The sequence below is a fragment of the Pseudonaja textilis genome, chromosome 3 (assembly GCF_049901715.1).
Source record: "Pseudonaja textilis isolate UNSWEBS1 chromosome 3, rPseTex1.2, whole genome shotgun sequence".
In the NCBI taxonomy this organism is placed as follows: Eukaryota; Metazoa; Chordata; class Lepidosauria; order Squamata; family Elapidae; genus Pseudonaja; species Pseudonaja textilis.
Window position 1 is genome coordinate 8323126 of NC_141992.1, and position 24877 is coordinate 8348002.

General features: G+C 44.2%; 2 protein-coding genes across 5 annotated transcripts in view; one reads left to right on the forward strand and one right to left on the reverse strand.

Annotated features, from left to right (window-relative positions):
• The window catches only part of NKAIN4 (sodium/potassium transporting ATPase interacting 4), a 354886-nt gene that overhangs the window by 98795 nt on the left and 231214 nt on the right, over positions 1-24877 (forward strand). The window lies entirely within an intron of this gene.
• The window catches only part of LOC113434293 (DEP domain-containing mTOR-interacting protein-like), a 38273-nt gene that overhangs the window by 7761 nt on the left and 5635 nt on the right, over positions 1-24877 (reverse strand). For all 4 annotated transcript variants that reach the window (XM_087928895.1, XM_087928893.1, XM_026697363.2 and 1 more), the window contains 5 exons: positions 16264-16442; positions 11881-12004; positions 7860-8038; positions 5964-6149; positions 989-1129 (listed from right to left, as the gene is read on the reverse strand). In XM_087928895.1, the coding sequence (XP_087785021.1) occupies positions 989-1129; positions 5964-6149; positions 7860-8038; positions 11881-12004; positions 16264-16300 (667 nt within the window). In that variant the 5' untranslated portion in view covers positions 16301-16442. The remainder of the gene's footprint in view (positions 1-988; positions 1130-5963; positions 6150-7859; positions 8039-11880; positions 12005-16263; positions 16443-24877) is intronic.

A 24877-nucleotide genomic window follows, 5' to 3' on the forward strand; every position in this document is an offset into this window, starting at 1 on the left:
CAAAATCATCTGCAGCCCGGTACCGGCATCAGCACGCATGGCAAGGTGAGCCAAGCCGAGCAACTGGCCGGCCAGCCGTCCCCCACTTCTCCCTGCCACCTTCAACTCCTCCTTTGTACCTGTGTCGATGGGCTTCAGGACGGCTTTGGGACGGTCGCTCGGCTCGCCCTGCCTTGGGTACTGAAAGAATCCTCATGCCTTAGTTTTGTTCGAAGCCACACACACCCCCCCGATGAAACTAAGGCGCGAGGATTCTTTCAGCACCCAAACGCCGCTTTCTACCCGGAAAAGCTCACCGGAAGCACTTTTTCATCAAAACAAGATGGCGGCACCCAGCAAACCGGCGGCCTGGTAGAAATTGTTCCACGGACTGGTACTGGTCCAGGGACCGGTGGTTGGGGACCCCTGCCTTAGAGGGTTTATAAGTCTAAGTGCTATTGCTATAGTTATACAATCCCCATTCGTGATGCCACTTCCTGTTTCACTTATTTTACAAGGGAAAGTAAACATAAGGGAAAATGAAGAAGCTTCTTGGATGAGAAGCGAAACGTCTTCACAGAAAAACCAGAAAGCCCAGTTGCCTCTTGGGAAAAAAAAATCACTTTGGGACAACCACGGCCTGGAGCAGTGGTCCCCAACCTTTCTTGTACCACGGCCCGGTACAAAATGTACAAAATGATCCACGGATCGGTAACGCGAGACTCCACCGCCATCGGGACGGCTCTTCGTTTGAAGCCGCCCCCCCCTTCGACAAAACTAAGGCGTGAGGATTCCTTCAGCACCCAAATGCCGCTTTCCAACTGACGACCGACAAGCTCACCCGGAAGCACTTTCTCAAGCGCCGTCGAAACAAGATGGCGGCGCCCAAGCAAAATAGGCGGCCCGGTACAAAATGATCCATGGACCGGTACCGGTCCGGGGCCCGGTGGTTGGGACCACTGGCTTGGAGGACTGAGAAGCTCCACAGACATAAGGAAGAACGGCTCACCCGATTTAGGATTGCACTCAACAGCCGGCACCTGTCCCAGGTTTGGGGAGAGGTTGTAATAGAAACTGGATCCTCCAGCCAATGAAGTCACACTGCTTCTTCGGACAGCTGAGACAATTTTGATTTCCTTATTGGTTTGGACTGAAAAATAAACCATGTTCAGTGTTATACTTAGTACATAGAAATTGGCAACCAGACAATGCAGATGGATTGATTCCCCACGTCCTTATTATGGCTAAAAGACTAATACGGCAGCGTGGTAAAGAAGTGTCTATGCCCCCCTTGTGGATTAAAGACCTGATTAAACCTGCTACTGATCATATGAGTGGATTACTATAAATGTTTATTTCTTATTTATTTAGAAGATTTATATGGCTGCCCACTCACTCTCGGTGACTCTGGGCGGCTTCGTAAAGGTATAGGTGACCCCTCGCACATACGTGCTAGTCGTTTCCGACTCTAGGGGGCAGTGCTCATCCCTGTTTCAAAGCTGAACAGCCAGCGCTCTTTGAAGACGTCTCCATGGTCACGTGGCTGGCACGACGAAACATCGACCGCGCAGGGAACGCTGTTACCTTCCCACCAAAGGGGTCCCTATTTTTCTACTTGCATTTTTTAACGTGCTTTCGAACTGCTAAGTTGGCAGAAGCTGGGATAAGGAACGGGAGCTCCCTCCGTTATGCGGGACTAGGGATTCGAACCGCTGACCTTTCTGATCGACAAGCTCAGAGTCTTAGCCGCTGAGCCACCGCGTCCTTGGAAGGCTTACAAAACCCAATATAAAGGAATAAAAAAACAGTAACTCTCCACCTTCCTGATGACAATATACAATCAAATGAGCCACTTGAGGGGGGGGGGTATGTCAGCCTGTTTTCCGAAGCACCAGAAAGCAGGAAGAGAAACATCTAAAATGGTATAGGATCCCTTGCTTGAGCCTTCCAACTTTGTTATTCTGCTACTCTGGGCTCCCCCCAGGCCAATTGAATCAGAATAGACCTGGAAGGGACCTTGGAGGTCTTCTAGTCCAGCCCCCTGCTCAACCAAGAGACCCTATACCTGTGATAGAGAACCTATGGCATGCGTGCCAGAGGTGGCACACAGAGCCCTCTCTTTGGGCACGCGAGCCATCTCCCAGCTCAGCTCTGCTGTGCATATGTGTGCGCATCTTCTGCCGGCCAGCTGATCTTCAGGTCTCTGCTGAGCATGCATAGGGGTCATAGACACATGCACAGGGGACACGGGGGGGGTCACATGAGCATGCCTGGGGGGGGCAGGGGGCATGCCCGGGGCATGCGTGTTGCATTTTGAGCAGTGGCCCCCAACCTTTTTAAAACCAGGGACCGGTTTCACGATTATTTATTCTTCCACGGACCGGTACCTGAGTAACGCGAGACTCCACCGCCATTGGGACAGCTCTTCGTTCGAAGCCGCCCCCCGCCCTCTTCGACAAAACTAAGGCACGAGCACCCAAACACTGCTTTCCGACTGAAAACCCGGAAGCAACCAAAAACCTGGAAGCTCTGTCGAAACAAGATGGTGGCGCCCAAGCTTTGCAGCCCAGTAGAAAATGTTCCACGGGCCGGTACCGGTCCGGTGACCAGTGGTTGGGGACCCCTGATTTTGAGGATGCACGCACACACTTTGGGCACTTGGTGCTGAAAAGGCTAGCGTCTGAGTATATTCATTAACTGGCAGAGACATGGTTAACAAAGTAAGCATGGCAACAGTCCAGCCAATGGGAGCTGACAGCCTGGGTGTGGTTTGGCTCTGTGTGCCTTGCTAAGAATTGAAAGTGAAACTAAACTGACTTGCTTGCTTACTGGAACTGGTATCTGCTCTGAGCTGCTGCTTGCTGTTTGTGTAATGTTACGTTGAAAGAATCTACAGATGGTATTGTAAACTTTACTCATATTAATATGTTTATAAAGAAGTTAATGATCCTGTGAGTCAGTCATCTGTGTGTTTCCTGGACTTGAATTTCTGCAGCAAACTTTAAGAGTTAGCCATCACTGCCCTATACCATTTCAGGCAAGTGACTCTCCAGTCTAAAAGTCTGTAGAGATTCTCCGTCATCCAGGTCATGGTTGTTGTCCCAAAGGTGCTTCTTCTGGAGGCAACTGGACTTTCTGGTTTTTTTTTCTTTGGAAGACATTTTGCTTCTCATCCAAGAAGCTTCTTCAGCTCTGACTGGACGGTGGGGAACGGAAGGATTTATATTTTACGGACTTTTAGCTATACACTTTGGGATGAACATCCTTTGAATGGTGTGGGAGTAGGAATGGATATCCAGAGGGAAAAATTGCAGACTGCAGGAACCAGGAGCATTTACTCAGGTGACCCTGAGGACACAGATAAACCTCCCAGTGGCCTCAATGACCGTCTAAAACAGGGCTGTCAAACTCGTGGCTCACGGGGCGGATGCCCCACATCCTGGCCACGCCCAGTTTAGCAATGGGGGGAAAAGTCCCAATACGTCACATGACGACACCATGACAACGCGAGTTTGACACCTGCTTTTGAAGCCAGTTGTTTATTGGCTTGCCTTCTGGAGCTTTGGAAAATAGCTTGACCCCCTCTTCTTCTTTGTGGCAGCCCCTCAAATACTGGAATACTGCTATCATGTTCCCCCCTAGTTCTTTTTTTCCTCTAACCAAACCCAAATCCTGCAACCATTCTTCATATGTTTTAGTCTCCAGGCCTTTAATCATCTTCCAACTTCAGCGCCTATGTACAGTAAGAGTGTCAAACATTGAGGCCAGACTTAATCTCTGTAGGGATGGTGTTCCAAAGGGAGGGAGCCACATGCATTAACTTTTTATGGATAAATTTAATAAAATATGACATGGAATGTAGAATTCTATGGCTGGAAGGCACCCCAGAGGTCTTCTAGTCCAACCCCCTGCTCAATGCAGGCAACGCATGCAAAATATAGTCAGTTAAAACCCAGCACTGATTTCTGGTTTTCAGCAAAAATGCACTCGTAACAAAACCAGAGCAAAAAAGGTCGTAAAATCAGGTTGGTCATATCATAACTCAAAGAATCTATTTATGTGTGTGTGTTTGTGTGTGTTTGCACAATTTTTGCAATAAATAAACATAAATTGAAATTGTAACTCTTCACCTTCGTAACAACCTATTATACTCTGCTTATTTTTCCTGTTCTACTTTTTCACTTATTTTAAGCACTTACTACACGTTTTATTATTACACATATGTATTTCGATGTTGTGTTCCCGTATTGTTTTTCTCTTTTTTCTCTTATGTGTGTGTGTGTGTAAGTGTAAGTGTGTGCAGCATTTGACCAAAACTGCAGCATTTCACGTTCTGTAGTGAAACGAGTTTTTATTTCTTTAGCCTTTCTAGATTAATAAATAACATTCTTTTCTGAATCTGGGCAAAATTGTAGTTATAGCAATAATAGCACAGGGTGAAAATATAAATGGATTTGTAGCTCAGGCTTTATAGCCTGGGTTGCTATTCTAAGCAACTGAGGGCCAGGAGTTGAGATAAGGGAGAATCTGTCATGATTTCAAATTTTCGTACAAAAAATATATATTCAACTGACATCTGTCCAGCATAGTTCTTTAATTACCAGCCATCTGGCTCCTAAAAGTCTTTTTCTTTTTTCCAAAAACTGTTTTGTTGATGTTCACTGTTCTGTTTTCAACAGCTATTCAAGGAAATATATTCAATAAAATGTATCTTGGAACGCATGCTTTAAAGAAAGTGTGCACAACCGATATATGATATTATTATGGCATTTTGTTTCGTCTAAATGTGTCATTATTTTTTTTAAAAAATGGTGCAAAATCAAATATTTTGGGTGAAACTTGTTCAAACAAGCATGCATATTTTCTGCAGGCTGTAAATGGAGAAAGTATACAAGTCCAGGCTTGGCAGATCGCAGATTCTCCCATTATCTGGAGAATAGGATTTGCAAAGCTGAAACAGTGTGAGAATATTAGGGAATGTGCAGTTTTTCAAAAATTGGTTTTTTTGTGTGTGCATGTATGTATATGTGCATGTATGCGTTTATGTATTAAACAAATGTGTATTCCCTGCCCAGTTCACACGTAGGTGACTGTGGGCATATTACAACATTTATTTTTTTTTAATTAAGTGCTGGGATAAATGAAGAAGTAGAGCTGGATAATGGAACCAGATTGATGTCTTATTCAAAGGATATTTGTCCTTCTCTATTCCTCCTCCAAAGGAGGATTCTTCCTTTTCTTTCTTCTCCTCCTCCTTCTCCTTCTCCTCTCTTTTCCTCCCTCCTTCCTCTTCCTGCTCTTTCCTTCATTTCCTTCTCTTCCTCCATCCTTGGGGTTTCCTCCCCTCTCTCCTTTCTTCTTCCTTTCCTTTCCTTTCCTTTCCTCTCCTCTACTCCTTTCCTTCCCTTTTTCCTTCCCTTTCTCCTTTCTTTCCTTCTTCATTTTCTTTCCTTTCTTCTCTATTTCCTTTCTTCCCCTCTTTTCCTTTCCTCTTTCATTTCCTCCAATTTCTCTTCCTTCCTTTCCTTTCCTTTCCTCTTGTTTTTCTTCCTTTCCTTCCTTTCTTTTCTTGTTTTTCTTCCTTTCCTTTCCTTTCCTCTTCCCTTTCCTCCTATTTTCCTTCCTTTCCTTCCCTTTCCTTCCCTTCCCTTCCCTTTCCTCTTGTTTTCCTTCCTTTCCTTCCTTTATTTTCCTGTTTTTCTTCCTTTCCTTTCCTTTCCTTTCCTTTCCTTTCCTTTCCTTTCCTTTCCTTTCCTTTCCTTTCCTTTCCTTTCCTTTCCTTTCCTTTCCTTTCCCCTTCCCTTTCCTCCTATTTTCCTTCCTTCTCTTTACTATTTTTCTTCCTTTCCTCTCTTCTTTCCTTTCCTTTCCTTTCCCCTGCTTCTCCATTCTCCCTTCTTTCTCTTCCTTCCTACCTTTCTTCCTTTCCTCCTCCTCCTTTTTCCTTCCTGCTCCCCCCGCCCAATATCTTCAGATACAGGTACCTGACAGGAAGCTGGAGGGGTCTTGCTCAGGGTTCAACTTTCGGAGGCAGAAGGGACTATCCGGACTGTCCGAAAGGGTCCTCTGCAAACTTTCACTGAGCAGTTCAGTGAGTCGCCTCCTTCGTCGGAAATTGATACGAAACTGGTAGAGGAGATCCCGGTCATCAAAATGGCACGGAGTGGAGACTGTGGAAAGAAAGAACCTACAGGTAAGTCCTTGACCTACAGCCATTCATTTAGCGACTGTTCAAAGTTAAAGAGGGGCTGATAAAAGGGACTAATGACCGTTTGTTCACACTTAACGTCCGTTGCAGCATCCCCTGTGGTCAACATGATCAAAATTCAGCAACTGGCATTGTCAGAAGACCCTGGGAAGGTCACAAATAACCGTCACTTGACCCCGAGATGCTACAACCATCATAAATACATGTTGGTTATCTAGTGCCCAAATGTTGATCACATGACTGTGGGAATGAACCATGGGACCATACGAAGAACAGTTGCAGGAATTGGGTATGTCTAGTTTAATGAAAAGAAGGACTAAGGGAGACATGATAGCAGTCTTCCAATATTTGAGGGGCTGCCCCAAAGAAGAGGGAGTCAAGCTATTCTCCAAAGCACCTGAAGGCAGGACAAGAAGCAACGGGTGGAAACTAATCAAGGAGAGAAGCAACCTGGAACTAAGGAGGAATTTCTTGACAGTGAGAACAATTAATCCGTGGAACAACTTGCCTCCAGAAGTTGTGAATGCTCCAACACTGGAAGTTTTTAAGAAGAGGTTGGATAACCATTTGTCTGAAGTGGCATGTAGGGTTTCCTGCCTAAGCAGAGGGCTGGACTAGAAGACCTCCAAGGTCCCTTCCAACTCTGCTATTCCATTCTATTCTAATGCTGTAATGGTCACAAGTGCAAGGAATGGTCGTAAGTCACTCTTTAGCACCTTCAAACAATTGTTAAAATGGTCATAAGTTGAGACTACTACTATTCAAACCATTATGCCAGGGGTCCCTGACCCCCAGGGCTATGGACTGGCACTGGGCCACAGCACACCATAAAACCAGGCCTCGCAAATAAGCGAAGCCCCATCAGCAGGATGCTGGCAGCATGTGAAACCACACTCTCTCCGGTCCACGGGAAAACATCTCTCCACAGAACCGGTCCCTGGTCCCCCAAAAGATCAGGAGCCGCTGCATTAGGCCACATAGCTCTTCAGCGGGGTCCTCTGAGCTTAGTGGTTTCCTTGCAGATGTCTCATTACCAAAGTAGGTAACATCATCAGTGCTAGAAGGGAACGAGGGAAGAGGAGGAGGAGGACTGTGGGGTCCTTGGTGCTCTCTGAGCTTGGTGGTTTTCTAGCAGATGTCTCATAACCATGCAAGGTGTCTTCATCAGTACTAAAAGGGAGTGAGGTTTGGGAGGAGGAGGAGGAAGACAGCGACTGTAGGGTCCTTGGTGTTCTCTGAGCTTGGTGGTTTTCTTGCAGACATTTCATTACCAAACTAGGTGCTAGAAGGGAAGAGGAGAGGAGGAGGAGGGGAGGAGGAGGAGGAGGAGGAGGAGGAGGAGGAGGAGGAGGAGGAGGAGGAGGAGGGGAGGAGGAGGAGGAGGAGGAGGAGGAGAAGGAGGACTGGGGTCCTTGGTGCTCTCTGAGCTTGATGGTTTTCTTGCAGACATTTCCTAACCATGCTAGGTGTCTTCATCAGTGCAAACCCCACTCCTTGCAGCGCTGATGATGTTACCTAGGTGGGTAATGAAATGTCTGTAAGAAAACCTCCAAGCTCAGAGAGCACCAAGAAACCCTACAGTTTAACTCTCAGCTACCAATATTCTCTTCTCTCCCCTTTTCCAGTCTCGTGTGCCACCTTCTCAGGGTTATTATTTCCTATGCATATATACCGTGCTGGATGATCCCGTGTTCAAGGAGGGTTTGGCAGAGTTCCGTAGCTTCCTTCCGGTTTGCGACCTCCCCTTCCTCCACCAGCCAGTCCACCATCTCACACCCCAAAAAGCTCCTCTGGTATTTAACCAGGTTCTCTTCTCTGGCTTTGAGAATGGAGTTGTCCATGCCGATCAGCCTACAATCAACAGACCAGGAGACAGAGAAACAAGGATATCTGTTGAGTTAAACAATCCACAAATACAGTTCAGACATGCAACAAATTCAAGTCCAATTGGGCAGGAGTGCAGTTGGTCTTCCATTTACAACCGCTCGTTTAGTGAGCTCACTAAACAGCTCGTTTAGTGAAGATTGTGCAAAAGCTTCAATAATGGTAAAAGCGTGAGGAGGACCGCTCACAAGTCACCTTTTTCAGGTGTTCCTGCAGCTTGAAATGATTGCCAGATTTACAGATTAACAGAGTTGGAAGGGACCTTGTAGGTCATCTAGTCCAACCCCCCCACCACACCCAAACAGAAGACTGTACACTATTTCTGAGAAAGTAATGGTTCTAAGTCCAAGACTACAGGTCGTCCTCAACTTATGATCAGGGGGTGGAATTCTACCTGGTCGGACCGGTTCTATAGAACAGGTTGTTATGATTCTGCCCAGTTCAGAGAACTGCCAAATTGCACCACTGGCTGACCCCGACCCTCCCCACCCACTCACTCCTTATCTGGCATGCGCATCATCAAACTTGCCTGCTAAATTGCTAATTTTCCTTCCCCCCCCGACCCTCAGCTGTTCTGCTGTGCCAGAAGATTTAAATTAGCTAGAAAGCAGGAAATTGTTGGATTTCTTGCTTTCTAGCTAATCTAAAAGCAAAGCAAAACCTTCCTTAGGACTGAAGCTTCTATTTTTCAGTGCAGACTCAGCTAGCGGATGGCAGATAGATAGATCTCTAAGTGAATCTGTGATTCTGTGAGCAACTTAATCTGCCTGCCTGCCTGCTTTGCCTGATTTTGGGTAAAAGTTGCTCTTTTTTTAATATTTACAATATTTACATACAAGCCATGCCTAGCCAGTCACGTGACCCCCCAAGCCACACCCAGTCAGCAAACCATGCCCAGCCAGTCACATGACCACCAAGCCATACCCACAAATTAGGCCATGCCCACAGAACCAGTTCAGAAATTTGAATCCCACCTCTGCTTACGACCACAACTGAGGCCAACATTTATGTTGATAAGTGAGAAATTCGCTGGATTTTTTTCCCCATTTTACAACTTTTCTTGCCTCATTTGTTCAGTGAATCATTGCAGTTAGTAAGTTAGTCACCCGGTTGTTAAGTGGCTCTGGTTTCACCCCAGGGACTTTGCTTGTCAGATGGTCACAAAAGGGGATCACCTGACCCTCCTGGGACACTGCAACCGTCATAAATGTGAGTCAGTTGTCAAGCATCCGAATGCAAATCAAGTAACCACGGGGATGTTGCAATGGTCACACGAGACCCTTTTTTTTTCAGTGCCGTTGTAACTTCAAACAGTCACTAACCAAACTGGTGTAAGTCAAGGTCTTTGTATCTATTGTCTTTTAAATCAGGGGTGGGATTCAATTTTTTTAACAGATCTGATCTCTAATCTAATAGAAGGTGTAAATGTTTAGCTAATCATTTCTTCCAAAATAGATCAGCAAAATTAAAAGAGAGAAAGTACAATGGTTAAAGAACTGCACCAGGAGTGGGACAATCATAGAATCACAGAATTGGAAAGGATCTCAATGGCTGGCTGGGGAATTCTGGGAGGCGAATCCAGACACCTTAAAAGTTGTCAAGTTTGAGCAAAACTGTTCTAGAGGCCTATCACTTTTTTCCAGTTCCATTATAACTTTGAACGGTCACTAAACGAGGACTTCCTTGTAATTCCAGGCCACGTCAAACGAAAAATGAGGTGCCAGAAATGAGGTTTTCTATAAAGATTTTTAGAAGGATTCTAATTCACCTATCACCACTGGAGGGCAGTATAAGCCTACTTAATTTCTCTATTTACTGTTTTAATTTGGGGGGTTTTTTTGGCTCCTGACAAGTGCCTGAATTAGTCCTCAGATCCAGAGAGAGTGCAACGCCACCAAAGTGAATAGTCCCTGCCGTTTTCTTGGCAAAGCTTTTCAAAAGGCGTTTGCCAAGTTATGCAAAAGCACGGGAATTCTGTGCCAGTTTGCAGCAAGGGTTCTGTTGTGTCTCAGAAAATTTTGCCATTTTGTCTTTACCTTTTTGCACAGCCACTTTAGAGATATTTATTTATGTCCCGCCTTTATTATTTTTTATAAATAATTCAAGGCAGCGAACAAGCCTAACGCCCCTTCCTCCTCCTATTTCCCCACAACAACAACAACAACAACCCTGTGAGGTGGATTGGGCTGGGAGAGAGAGTGGCTGGCCTCAAGTCACCAGCTGGCTTCTGTGCCTAAGGTGGGACTAGAACTCATAACCTCCTGGTGATTGGCCCAAAGTCACCCAGTTTTTATGCCCTTCCTTCCTTCCTTCCTTCCTTCCTTCCTTCCTTCCTTCCTTCCTTCCTTCCTTCCTCCTTCCTTCCTTCCTTCCTTCTTTCTTTCTTTCTTTCTTTCTCCCTTCCTTTTCTCTCAATTTTTTTGCAAATCCATCTAGTTATAAAATACCTTCTTCCTCCCTCCCTCCCTCTTTCCTTCCTTCCTCCACAGAAAGGGGGGAGGAAGGAGATGGGAAATGAGAGAGGGAAGAGATTAGAGGAAGAAAGGAGATGAGATGGAGGGAGGGAGGGAGGGAGAGAGATGGAAAATGAGCAGGGGTGGCCTTCAAAAATATCAGCAACCGGTTCTCGGTCTGGCTTCTGACATGGCTATGGTGGGCATGGCCTAGTCAGCTTCTTGCACCACAGCGGAGGCCCGTTTTTCACCCACCCCAGGCTCCAGAGCCTTTCCTTGAGCCTCCCGAGGCTGGAAAGAGGCCCGTTTTCAGCCTTCCGGAACTTCCAGAATGCCCTTTTTGCACCCTCCCTAGGCTCCGGAGGCTTTCCTCGACCCTCCGGGAGGAGGAAAACACCCTCTCCCTGGCTCCAGGGGAGGCTCATTTTTCACCCTCCTTGAGCCTCTGGGCGGGGCCTGCACTTACCTGGCATCCAAACGAGGCGCATGGGGACTCCTGGGAGGGGAGGGACAGGGTGGGCAGGGCCAGCCAGGGGTGGGATATGCCGGTTTGCAGAACCAGCGATAAAACTAGCTACGGGTTCTCCCAAACCGGGGAGATCTGGTAGCAGCCCACCCCTGAAAATGAGGGAGGGCAGAGATGAGAGGAAGAAAAGAGATGAGAGGGAGGGAGATGGGAAATAAGGGAGGGAGGAGATGAGGAAGAAAGGAGATGAGAGGAAAAAAAGAGATGAGAGGAAAAAAGAGATGAGAGGAAAAAAGAGATGAGAGGAGATGGGGAAAAAGAGATGAGAGGGAGGGAGGGAGGGAGGGACGGAGAGGGAGGAGGGAGGGAGATGGGAAATGAGGGAGGGAGGAGATGAGAGGAAGAAAGGAGAGGAAAAAAAGAGATGAGAGGAAGAAAGGAGAGGAAAAAAGAGATGAGAGGAAGAAAGGAGAGGAAAAAAAGAGATGAGAGGAAGAAAGAGAGAGAGGAAAAAAGAGATGAGAGGAAGAAAGAGAGAGAGGAAAAAAGAGATGAGAGGAAGAAAAGAGAGGAAAAAAGAGATGAGAGGAAGAAAAGAGAGGAAAAAAAAAGAGATGAGAGGAAGAAAGGAGAGGAAAAAAGAGATGAGAGGGAGAAAGGAGAGGAAAAAAGAGATGAGGAAGAAAGGAGATGAGAGGAAGAAAAGAGATGAGAGAGAGGGAGGGGAAAGGGAGGGAGGGAGGGATTAAGGAAGGAGTTCCCTTTATATCCTTTTTTTTTCCAAATCCCACCCCCACCCCTCACCCAAATTAAAGCCCAGGGAATAAATGTAGTTCATGGGTTTCCACCCGAACCTCCGAAGGACCAGGAAGGGGGGAGGGCTCACGTACGTCTCGTAGAGGCTTTGTCCTCTCAGGAACACTTTGACTTCCTTGTTGAGCGGGAAGGTCCCATCATCCTTGCGGAAGCGATAGAGGAGCTTAGCGTCCTTGTAGTCCGAGTGTTCGTCACAGACTGAAAAGCGTTTAAGACCATTCTTAGCCCCCTCCCGAGCTTTGAGGCCCAGGTCGGACCATTCACACACACCCCCGCCCGCCCTCCACTTCGAAAAGCAGGCTGGGCTCCAACAGAGACAAAAATGCAAAAGTACATTTGGTAGGATTACAGGGAGTCCTTGACTTATAAGTTTGTTTAGTGACTGTTCGAAGTTACAACGGCACTGAAAAAAGTGACTTATGACCGTTTTTCATACTTACGACCGTCGCAGCATCCCCATGGTCATGTGATCAAAATTCAGACCCTTGGCAACTGGTTCGTATTTATGACGGTCGTAGTGTCCCGGGGTCACATGATCCCCTTTTGTGACCTTCTGAAAAGCAAAGTCAATGGGGAGGCCGGATTCACTTAACAAACAGGTTACTCACTTAACAAATGCAATGCCTTAATCAACAACTCTGGCAGGAAAAGTCATGAAATGGGCCAAACTCACTTAACAAATGTCTCACTTAGCAACATAAATTTTGGACTTAGTTGTAGTCATAAGTTGAGTACTACCAGTGTGTGTGTGTGTGTGTGTGTGTGTATCTAAATTTAGATAGATAGATGATTGAGATAAATAGATGATAAATAATAGATAGATGATAGATAAATGATAGATAGATGATTGAGATAAATAGATTGTAAATGATAGATGATAGATTTAGATGATAGATAGATAGATAGATAGATAGATAGATAGATGATAGACAGACAGATATATAGATAGATGAGAGAGAGAGAGAGAGAGATGATAGACAGACAGATTGAGATAAATAGATGATAGATGGATCATAGAAAGATAGAGATAAAGGATTAAGATAGATAGATGATAGTTAGATAGATAGATGATAGATAGATAGATAGATAGATAGATAGATAGATAGATAGATAGATAGATGATAGACAGACAGACAGACAGATAGATATAGATAGATGAGAGAGAGAGAGAGAGAGAGAGAGAGAGAGAGAGAGATAGACAGATAGATGATTGAGATAAATAGATGATAGATGGATCATAGAAAGATAGAGATAAAGGATTAAGATAGATAGATAGATAGATAGATAGATAGATAGATAGATAGATGACAGATGATGATAGACAAGCAGGCAGACAGACATATATTAAATGATTTTACTAAAAGATATGACAGAGATCATGAATCATTTTTTTTTCATTTTGCTTTAATTTATTTTATCTTATTTATGTACCCAAGGTGGGAGTTGAACTCACCCTCTCTCAAGTTTCACGCCTGATGCTTTTACCAGCTAGGCCAAACTGGCTCTGTGAGTGTTAATAATTAACCCCAAACTAATTGCACTTCCACCGGAGCCCCACAGCAGCATTTCGTTTATTTCGAGACGGATGCTGCAGCAGGCTGTGTGAAACTGAATGTTTACCGAGCTGCTGCCTAATTCAGGCAGAAGGGACAGATTCTGCAAACATTCCCCCATTGGAGAACAGATGGCCCGTCCATTAAATCCCGCTCTGTGCTCTTGTTATCTACCACCTCATTGCTGAACTTGGCAAAGTGTTTACATGTGACACTTTTGAATAGATAGTCCTTGACTTACGACCACAATTGAGCCCAAAATGTCCGCTGCTGAGCGAGGCAGTTGTTCAGTGAGCTTTGCCTCATTTTACGACCTTTCCTGCCACCATGGTTAACTGCAGTTGTTAAGTTAGCGAACTTGTGAAGGGAATCCGGCCTTCCCGTTGACTTTGCTTGGCATAAGGTCGCGAAAGAAGATCTTATGATGGTGGGACAGAGGGTGTGTATTTCTAACATTTGCATTGTCCTGGTGTCGTGGGATCTAAGAGGAGGCCACAAAGAGGAGGGGGGTCAATTTATTCTGCAAAGCAGGAGAGCAGGAGAAGAAACAATGGATGGAAACTAATCAAGGAGAGAAGCAACCTGGAACTAAGGAGAATGTCATGCCCTTGTTGGAGTCTGATTCTGAGGGGGAGATTGAGCAGCTGACAGGGAGTGGGAGTGTGGCTCCGGTGGCTGTGGAAGAAACGGGGGAAGGGCACAGTCTGGCTGGGCATTCAGAGGAAGACCCAGGGCCATCCCCTCTTCATCCTAGGGCATGCAGGGAGGAACGGAGAAGGGAGCAACGTGGCTTACGGGAGAGGAAAGGGCCCTGATCCCCTTCATGAGCTGCAGCTGGGAAGTCTGTTTAAAAGGGCAAACTTCAGGGCAAAGTTGCTGGAAGCAAAGCGTGCATTATCTTTGTTGAGGCTTATCTGGGTTTTGGCACCCTCCCAACTGTGGATGCTGCATTATCTTTTGGAAGTCTGCAATGTATCATCCTGGCCTGTCGTGTTAATTACTTCAGTGTGGTTTGTGTTGGTTTTTTTAAAATTTCTAATTATCTTTACTTTGGGTTCGGACTGTATTTCTTCCCTTCGTAGGCTGTTTTTAGAAGAGTTTGATCTCTTATAAAAACAACTGGACATTGGGGGCCAAGTTGGAGGCATTAAAGGGAATTTATCTACTTCGGTGACTTTTGTTATTTTTGTGCCACGCCCCCGGGTCGTCACAGAGAAACTTTCTAACAGTGACGACAATTAACCAGTGGACGAGGACACAGATAAATCTCCAAGTGGCCTCAAGGACTCTCTTAAAAGGATGCAAATGACCAGCTGTCTGCAAGGACTATAAATCCTTCCGTTCCCCACCATCCAGTCAGAGCTAAAGAAGCTTCTTGGGCGAGAAGCGAAGCATCTTCAGAGGAAAAACAAGGAAGTCCAGTTGCCTCTTGAAAAAAGCACCTTTGGGGCATCCTCATCTAGCTACCTTTCTGAAAAGCACCCCCCCCTCCCCGGGCGGGCCAACTATCCTATTTGCTCACTGCACTACAGCCCCGAAAATATGCATCGGTGTCTGTGGAATGTTTGCTTCGTGTCCATGAAGGAAAAGCCATCAAAGAAGACTTCAGTTCCTCGGATTTTTGGGTTTTGACCACCCCACCTACATGCCCCATCAAGGTAGAAATTCCTTACCCTGTTCTGTGTTTACACATGAAGTTCTCAGATACACGCAGAGCTGGTCCAAGCTTTTGTTGACTGTTCTTCCTCGGCCCCAGAAAGCCGTGAGGAAATATCCCACAACCTTCATATTTGGATTTTGAGCCATCTCCAAATAGTTGAAGCGTATTTGGAGGTGGGGATAGTCCCAGGCTTCGTAGCGGGGCCTCTGCCAGTTAATCTTGAAAAGGGATATTCACCAAGCAGGAAACACCTAATTTTTTTTTTCCCCAGCAAGCATTTCTACCCCAATGGTTGATTTCTTTGTGATGGGCTTGAAGTCTCCCCTTCTTTTTTAAAGAAACAAACCTTCACCCCTTCAAGAATTTCCAGCTGTCGGCGAAGAAAACTCCCAAAAGAATAAGATTTTTTTTTAAAAAAAAAAAACTTTTTATTTTACAGATTTATTCTTGATTCCTCACTCACATCCTTAAGGACTCTAGCATAAGTTTCCCCCAACTTGGGGATGATATACCAATTTATGCTTTTCAGAAAACAAATAATATAAAGACTCACACGTGAATCTCTTTAACAGGAAGAGATTGTCAGTAAAGTAGAAATATAAAGCAACTTCATAAAGAAGACTCAGAAATGCAAACTCCCAAATTATTAGAAAGGCTCTGTTGCATTTCACCTGTAAGGAAGTAATTACAGGGCGAATTTGTGTGTTTTATCTGGTGTTCGTTTATTGTTTTTACATGTAATTCAAGGTAATGAATACCTAATATACCTTCCTCCTCTTATTTTACCACAATAACCCTTTTGAGATGGGTGGAGCTAAGAGAGAGGGAATGATCCAAAATCATTTTTCATGTCTTAAGGCAGAACTAGAACTCATAGTCTCCTGGTAACTGGCTCTAAGTCATTAAGCCAGTTTTCATGCCTAAAATGGGAGCAGAACTCAGCCTCTTGGTGATTGGTGAAAACTCAGCCAACCTGTTTTCCTGCCTAAATCAGGACTAGAATTCACAGGCTCCTGGTGATTGACTCAAAGGCACGCAGCTGGCTTTCATGCCTAAAATGAGAGCAGAATTCAGTCTCCTGGCGATTAGCAAAAAGTCAGCCAGTCCGCTTTCCTGCTTAAAGTAGAACTAGAACTCACAGTCTCCCAGTGATTGGCCAAAACTCAGAGAACTGCCAGACCATTTGGATAAGGCACCTTCATGTCATTGGGAAAAATGTAACCAGAATTAAGAAGTTCACCAACCATGGTGAAGAATGTCGTGGTCCATGAGCTTCTGCATCAGCCGGATGCCTGTCTCACGGTCAGGGGCTTCTTTGTGGTCGATCAACCAGTCGATGAGCTCCTTGGCCACGAAGCAATTCGGGTAGGTGCGGAGGTGATAACGGCGATCCTTTATAAGCTTGCCATCATGAAGACGGAGCCTAGGAGGGAAAAATTAGCAATAGCAATAGCACTTCAACTTATATACCACCTCATGGTGCTTTACATCCGTCTCTAAGCAGTTTTACAGAGTCAGCCTATTGGCCCCAACAATCTGGGTCCTCATTTTAGCCACCCCAGAAGGATGGAAGGATGAGTCAACTTTGAGCCAGTCAAGTCAGGTTCGAGCTCATGGCTGCGGGCAGAGCTAGCCTGCAATAATGCTTTCTAACCATAAGTAAGTATGTAAGTAAGCAAGAAAAGAAGGAAGGAAGGAAGGAAGGAAGGAAGGAAGGAAGGAAGGAAGGAAGGAAGGAAGGAAGGAAGGAAGGAAGGGCAATAGCAATAGACTTATATACAACTTTACAATGCTTTACAGCCCTCTCTAAGTGGTTTACAGAGTCAGCCTATTGACCCGACAAATTGGGTCCTCATTTTATCAACCTCGGAAGGATGGAAGGCTGAGTCAACCTTGACTTGCCAGGTCAGGTTCGATCTCATGGCTGTGGGCAGAGTTAGCCTGCAATACTGCATTCTAACCACAAGTAACTAAGTAAGTAAGCAAAGGAGGAAGGAAGGTAGATAGGTAGGAAGGTGGGAAGGGTAGGTAGGTAGGTAGGTGGGGAAGGAAGGAAGGAAGGAAGGAAGGAAGGAAGGAAGGAAGGAAGGAAGGAAGGGCAATAGCAATAGACTTATATACAACTTTACAGTGCTTTACAGCCCTCTCTAAGTGGGTTACAGAGTCAGCTTATTGCCCCCAACAATCTGGGTCCTCATTTTACCAACCTCGGAAGGATGGAAGGTTGAGTCAATCTTCAGCCAGTGAGGATCGAACTTATGGAATGAGCAGTGAGTTTACCTGCAGTACAGCATTCTAACCACTACGCCACCATGGCTCTTAGATGCAGAATGCAGGAGGCCCTTAGATACTGAAGTAACACACCTTTGTCCTTGAAATATGAGTGAAAGGCTTTTTGGACTATCAAAGGCACGGAAGTGGATTGGGTGACTTTGAGCCAATCATCAGGAGACTGTGAGTTCTAGTCTCACCTTAGATATGAAAGCCAACTGGATGGCTTTGGGCCAATCACCAGGAGACTGTAAGTTCTAGTCTCATCTTAGACATGAAAGGCATGAAAGGGTTTCCAACCAGTCTGGTCTAGTGGTTAAAGCACTGGAAACTGGAAGACCCTGAGTGCAAATCCCGCCTTAGCCATAAAAGCCAGCTGGTTGACTTTGGGCTAGTCCCCCTCTCTCTCAATCCAATCCACACCACAGTTGTTGTTGTGGGGAATATAGGAGGAGGAAGGTGTGTGTGTGTGCTGGATATATTCACTGCCCTGAGTTATTCGTGAAAATAATAAAGGGGGCGGGGAGATATGAATGAATAAAGAAATACATACATACACAAATTTGTAAATAAACAAATAAGTAAAACGAAAAGCCCATTTAAAAGCCAATTACTGATGGAGAAGAGATGAAATCCCATCACGAAGCAAAGTTTAATTTTAGATTGAACTAGGCAACCTAACCCTGAACTCTCCAGATTTATGGCCCCAGAGTCCCGGGTGGAACCTAGAAGCAATGGAGGTCAACATCTCCAGGGAAACTGGTTCTTCTCCAAAACTTGGCCTGAGGCCCAGAACTGAGGCCCAAGCTATGGCTTTTCTTTGTCAAGGTCTTTCTCTGAGGACAGAAGAACAGCCCTGACTTCGGGTAAGAACATTAAACAAAAACAAATCACGTAAAATTATCTGATGCCACCAAGTTTCTGCAGGGCCGTTTTTCAAATGCTGTTTTGTTTAAACAAAGATGGGGGCTTCAGAGAGTCGAGATGTCTCTTGAATTCGTGGGTTAAAATCTCATTTTGATACTTCTGATCAGAATTTAATCCTCCACAACAGAGGTCTCCAAACCTGGCAACTTTTAAGACTTGTGGATTTCAACTCACAGAATTCCTCAGCCAGCATTGTCTTAAAGTTGCCAGGTTTGAAGACCCCTGCTCTGCTACAACATCTCCAGACTATAAACTCACTCTTAATAATGCACTAAAATATTTATCTTTTTTTCCTTGAAAGGGAAAAGTGAGGAGTGAGTGAAAGGAGAAGGATACGTTGCCTGTTTGCTTTTAAGATTTGCTGATGGTATTCTAAAAATAAGCATGCGGTGTCCATTTGCTTTCTAAATTAGTGTTTCCTTAACCCTGGCAGCTTTAAGATGTGTGGACTTCAACTCCCAGAATTCCCCAGTCTCCTTGATAAGTTTCCATCCATTGCTTCTTGTCCTGCCTTCAGGTGCTTTGGAAAATAGGTCGACTTCTTCTCCTTGACAGTCCCTCAAATGTTAGAAGACTGCTAATGTCACCTTCTCTTCATTAAGCTAGACGTACCCACTTGCCACAACTGTCTACAACAAATGTTTGCATCTTGCTTCATTCTGTGGAATGTCGACCAGGAACTATAAATGTTATTTTCATACCTACAAAGAACAAATGTAACCAACTAAGGAATCTGGTTTGACAAGAACTGGTTTTTTTTTTAATCTCTCAAACAACACATTTAAACTAAAAGTGGCTGGTAATTTACAATGAACCTCAATTAGCCTCAAATCCAGATTGTCAGAGATACGGACAAAACAGAAAGAGTGTCTATGCCAAAAGAGTTCAGCTGAATTTATCAAATTGTCAATCTGAAGGTCACTGATCTACAGCAAGGCTCTTCAAACTTGGCAAGTTTAAGACCTGTGGACTTCAACTCCCAGCATTCCTGAGCTAACATGACTGGAGGAGGAATTCTGGGAGTTGAAGTTCACAAGCCATAAACGGGCCATGATTTCCCAACCCTAAGTTAGAGAGTACTGACTCATGCATGATGCAATCTATGCTATGATTGGTTGGCCAAGTTTCTGCAGGGCCATTTTTCAAACGCTGTTTTGTTTAAACAAAAATGGAGGCTTCAGAGAGTCAGATGTCTCTTGTATTAGTGGGCTAAAATCTCATTTTGATATTTCTGATCAGAATTTAATCCTCTACAACAGAGGGAGGGGGTTCTCTTTTCCCCCCGCCTTTTTTCTTCTAGGTGTTCTGTATACTGTTTAATTTGCCTCATGATGTTCCTGACTATTGTGCTGTCCTGTGCTGGATGATAATAAAGACTACAAATTTGTAGTTAGTTTCTCCAATTTCATCTGCGCAATTCCGTGACAAACCATCCTGCATAGCAACGGAAATGTTAGGCTCCATTGTGGTAGCAAATAAAAGGTCAGCTGTAGCAGCAAATCCACTAAAAGATCGAGGGTCTTCAAACTAGACAGCTTTCAGACTTATGGACTTCAACTCCCAGCATTCCTGAGCTAACATGGCTGGAGATGGAATTCTGGGAGTTGAAGTCCACAAGTCTGAAAGCTGTCTAGTTTGAAGACCCCTGATCTACAGTTTCCCCTACTGAAAACAAGGCAAAGATTCAGAGAAGATCCCACTTATATATGGTCTCTTAGAATTCCTATACAGATAGTCCTCAACCTACAGCCAGAAATAAGAGCAGAATTTCAATTCCTCCTTTTACAAAATTTTGCCATGGTCATTAAGTGAATCAGTGCAGTTGTTAAATGAATTGTGTGGTCATTAAGCGAATCCAGCTTCCCCCATTGCTTGTGGGAAGCTGGCTGGGAAGGTCGCCCATGGTGAATCATGTGATCCTGGATGCTTCAACCTTCATGCCAGTTGCCAGGCACCCAAATTTGGATCCCACAGTCATGGGGAGGCTGCAATGGTCAAGTCAGTTTTTTCAGGGCCATTGAATTAAACGAACAGTTGTAATTTGACCTGTATATGTAATGTAAGTACATTACATTACATCTTGCAGGCAAAAAATTCTTTAGCACAAGGAATGGAAGACTGGACAAAGTGCATAAAATGAAACTAAGTACAGTCTTCATTTTGTAAGATGAAATTCAGTGGTGAAAAAAATTAAGGTGCTACATTGAGGCAAAAAACAAACAAACAAGTGCTCAGGTATAGTATAGATAGTACCTGGCTTGATAGTAGTAACTGCGAGAGGGATCTTGGAGTCCTAATGGACAATCATAGATAGAATGATAGTGACTGTATGACTGTAACTTTATCGCTTGTATCCTTATGATTTATATTGACTGTTTCCTAATATGATTTGATTGCTTATTGTACCCTATGACTATCATTAAGTGTTGTACCTTATGATTCTTGACTCTTGACAAATGTATCTTTTCTTTTATGTACACCGAGAGCATTTGCACCAAGACAAATTCCTTGTGTGTCCAATCACACTTGGCCAATAAAGAATTCTCTTCTCTTCTCTTCTCTTCTCTTCTCTTCTCTTCTCTTCTCTTCTCTTCTCTTCTCTTCTCTTCTCTTCTCTCCTCTTCTTCCTAATTCTAATTCTATTCTTATTGTACCCTATGACTAACATTAAGTGTTGTACCTTATGATTCTTGACTCTTGACAAATTAATCTTTTCTTTTATGTAGAGCATTTGCACCAAGACAAATTCCTTGTGTGTCCAATCACACTTGGCCAATAAAGAATTATATCATCTATCTATCTATCTATCTATCTATCTATCTATCTATCTATCATCTATCTATCTATCTATCTATCTATCTATCTATCTATCTATCTATCTATCTATCGGAAAATCATTTAAACATGAGCTGCAGCTACAAAAGGCCAACACTGTCTTAGGCTGCATTAACAGAGGGATAGAATCAAGATCATGTGAAGTGTTAATACCACTTTATAATGCTTCGGTAAGGCCACACCTGGAACATTTTCATCCAGTTTTGGTCACCATGAGGTAAAAAAGATGTTGAGACTCTAGAAAGAGTGCAGAGAAGGGCAATTAAGAGGATTAAGGGACTGGAAGCTAAAACATACAAAGAAGGGTTGCAGGAACTGGGTAGGTCTAGTTTGATGAAAAGAAGGACTAGGGGCAACATGATAGCATTCTTCCAATATTTGAGGGGTTGCCACAAAGAAGATGGGTTCAACCTGTTCTCTAAGGCACCTGAAGGCAAGACAAGAAGCAATGGATGGAAACTAATGAAGGAGAGAAACAACCTAGAACTAAGGAGAAATTGCGAGCAATTAATCAGTGGAACAACTTGCCTCCAGAAGTTGTAAATGCTCTGACACTGGAAGTTTTTAAGAAGAAACTGGACAATCATTTGTCTGAAGTGTTATAGGGTTTCCTGCTTGAGCAGAGGGTTGGACTAGAAGACCTCCAAGGTTCCTTCCAACTATGTTATCCTGTTATTTAGTTGAGAAACACGGTATAAACCATTTTCAATGTTTAAGTAGAATGTTGTTCTGTGATTAACTTTGTACGATTACTTTTGCCGCCTAGGCAAGGCTCAGGGAGCAAACTAAATCCATTTTCCCTGGCTGCATACGTAAGCAATGCTGGCACAGCTTTTTGCACTCTGCCTCAATCAGGAAGATAAGCTCGGCTAAGGCACCTGTTCTCAATCAAGAGGTGACCTTTTTACAGCTGGCAACTCCTTATCAGAATCTGAATTAATTTCCCATTCATTAGCTTATTTGTGGCTTTTATCTTCAGCTGAAAGAACAGGGCATGTAAGATCAACAGTGGGACACTGGATGGCTTTTAATCAACAACGGTCCCCAAACTTGGCAACTTTAAGACTTGTGGACTTCAACTCCCAGGATTCTGGCTGGAGAATTCTGGGAGTTGAAGTCCACAAGTCTTAAAGTTGCCCAGTTTGGAGACCTCTGGCTTAAGAGAACCCCACAATTCACAGGCCCCGAACTATATGGATTAGGTATGCCACATCTGCATTAAAACCTTTGGCCTCCATAGGGGTCACCTGTCATAGGTTTGTGGGCTCTTTTCAGATCCAAAGAGAAAGGTTTGGGTCCAGGTAATTTGGTAGATCACCTCCCCCCAAAGAATAGAATAGAATAGAATAGAATAGAATAGAATAGAATAGAATAGAATAGAATAGAATAGAATAGAATTCAATTCTTAATTGGCCAAGTGTGATTGGACACACAAGGAATTTGTCTTTGGTGCATATACTCTCAGTGTACATAAAAAGAAAAGATACATTCGTCAAGAATCATAAGTTACAACACTTAATGATAGTCATAGGGTACAAATAAGCAATCAAATCAGACTAGGAAACAGTCAATATAAATCGTAAGGATACAAGCAACAAAGTTACAGTCATACAGTCACAAGTGGGAGGGGATAAGGAGTTGACGAGAAGATTAATAGTAATAATAGTGCAGACTTTGTAAATGTTGAACAGTGTTGAGGAAATTATTTGTTTAGCAGAGTGATGGCTTTCGGAGAAAAAACTGTCCTTGTGTCTAGTTGTGTTCAGGTGTGCAGTGCTCTATGGCGTTGTTTTGAGGGTAGGAGTTGAAACAGTTTATGTCCGGGATGTGAGGGGTCTGTAAATGATTTTCACAGCCCTCTTTTATATCAACCTGGCCAAAAAGCAGGAGATATTGAGGTTGTCCACTATGAAGGAAGAACTGGTGGGAGCAAAGGAAAGGGGACTTCTTTGTGGTGGCTCCCTATCCTAGAGTTCTCTAGCATTTTTTTTATTTAGTTCGATCTAGGGTGCTTGGAGTTTCCCATTTGAAACTATGGTGAAGTATGTCCAACAACAGAGCTCAGAGTGTACCAAGGACCTCACCGTTCAACTCTGAGCGATAAATATTCTCTTCTGTCGGTTGTCTGTACTAGTGATTCATTGAAGGGACCTGCCAGGTCTTCCATATCTGGTTGCTGGAGGACATGAACATTTACGCTAATTTCTAAGGTCAGAGGGATTTTTATTGCACTGTTGCCGAGTGCCTTGACTTGCATAGTCATAAAACGGGAGATGTCACGGTGGTGGAAACAAAACCCCAAGGCTTCCACAGGGACAGAGATAAGTCTGCATATTCAACAAGCCAAATGTATTTGGGGATTGTGGGATACTGGACATTAGAAAGCCAGCTGGGAGGGGAGATTATTTATTTGTTTGTTCGTTTACTTTTGGCTTGGTTTTTACAGTATTCCATCTTTATTACTTTATAGGTAACTCAAGGTGGCAAACGTACATAATATTCCTCCCTCTTCTTTCCCCCCAGCAAACCAGCCTGGTGAAATGGATTAGGCTGAGAGAGAAGGACTAGCCCAAAATCACCCAACCAGCTTTCATGCCTGAGGCGGTACTAGAACTCACCATCTCCTGGTGATTGGCCCAAATCACATAGGTAGCTTTCATGCCTAAAGTGGGATGAGAACTAGAGCTCACCATCTCCTGCAGATTGGCACTAGTCATCCAGCCGGCTTTCATGCCTAAAGCGGTACTAGAATTCACCATCTCCTGGTGATTGGCCCAAATCACATAGCCAGCTTTCATGCCTAAAGTGGGATGAGAACTAGAGCTCACCATCTCCTGCAGATTGGCACTAGTCATCCAGCCGGCTTTCATGCCTAAAGTGGTACTAGAATTCCCCATCTCCTGGTGATTGGCCCAAATCACATAGCCAGCTTTCATGCCTAAAGTGGGATGAGAACTAGAGCTAACCATCTCCTGCAGATTGGCACTAGTCATCCAGCTGGCTTCCATGCCTAACATGATACTAGAATTCACCATCTCCTGGTGATTGGCCCAAATCACATAGTCAGTTTTCATGCCTAAAGTGGGATGAGAACTACCATCTGCTGGTGATTGGCCCTAGTCACCCAGCTGGCTTTCATGCCTAAGGCAGTACTAGAACTCACCATCTCCTGGTTTCTAACCTTGTGCCTTCACCACCAAGACCAAAACGGCTGTTATTATGAGTCATTAATCATATAAGAATATACAAAACAGAGAAGCTCAAAGCTCTGACAGTGTTTGCCCTTCCCTCCTTCTTGTACGAAAGAGAATGAAGAAAGAGCAATTTCTTTTTTTAGTCAAATCTTTCTTGTTTTCCCAAATTGAACTCATATTTTGTTCCTGGCCTCAGGCTCAGGTATTGATAATGGTCCCACATAACTTCCTTCAAGGACATTTCAGAATAACAAGAGTTGGAAGGGATTTTGGAGGACTTCTAGTCTAACCCCCAGTGTTAGAGCACCCACTGTTTCTGAAGGCAAATCGTTGCACTGAGTAATTGTTCTCACCGTCAGGACATTTCTCCCTAGTTCTAGGTTGCTTCTCTCCTTGATTAGTTTCCATCTGTTGCTTCTTGTCCTGCCTTCAGGGGCTTTGGGGAATAGGCTGACCCCCTCTTCTTTGGGGCAGCCCCTTAGATATAGCTGCATAGGGCCTTTGGCTCTGATCTTTCTTTGGAAGAAAAAGTGGAACCTGGAATCTTTCTCAGCAAGTCCTGAAAATGTAGGTTTCAAATTCCACCAAGTCTGGAATTTGAAATGGAGCTTTCATTAAAGACATTAATTGG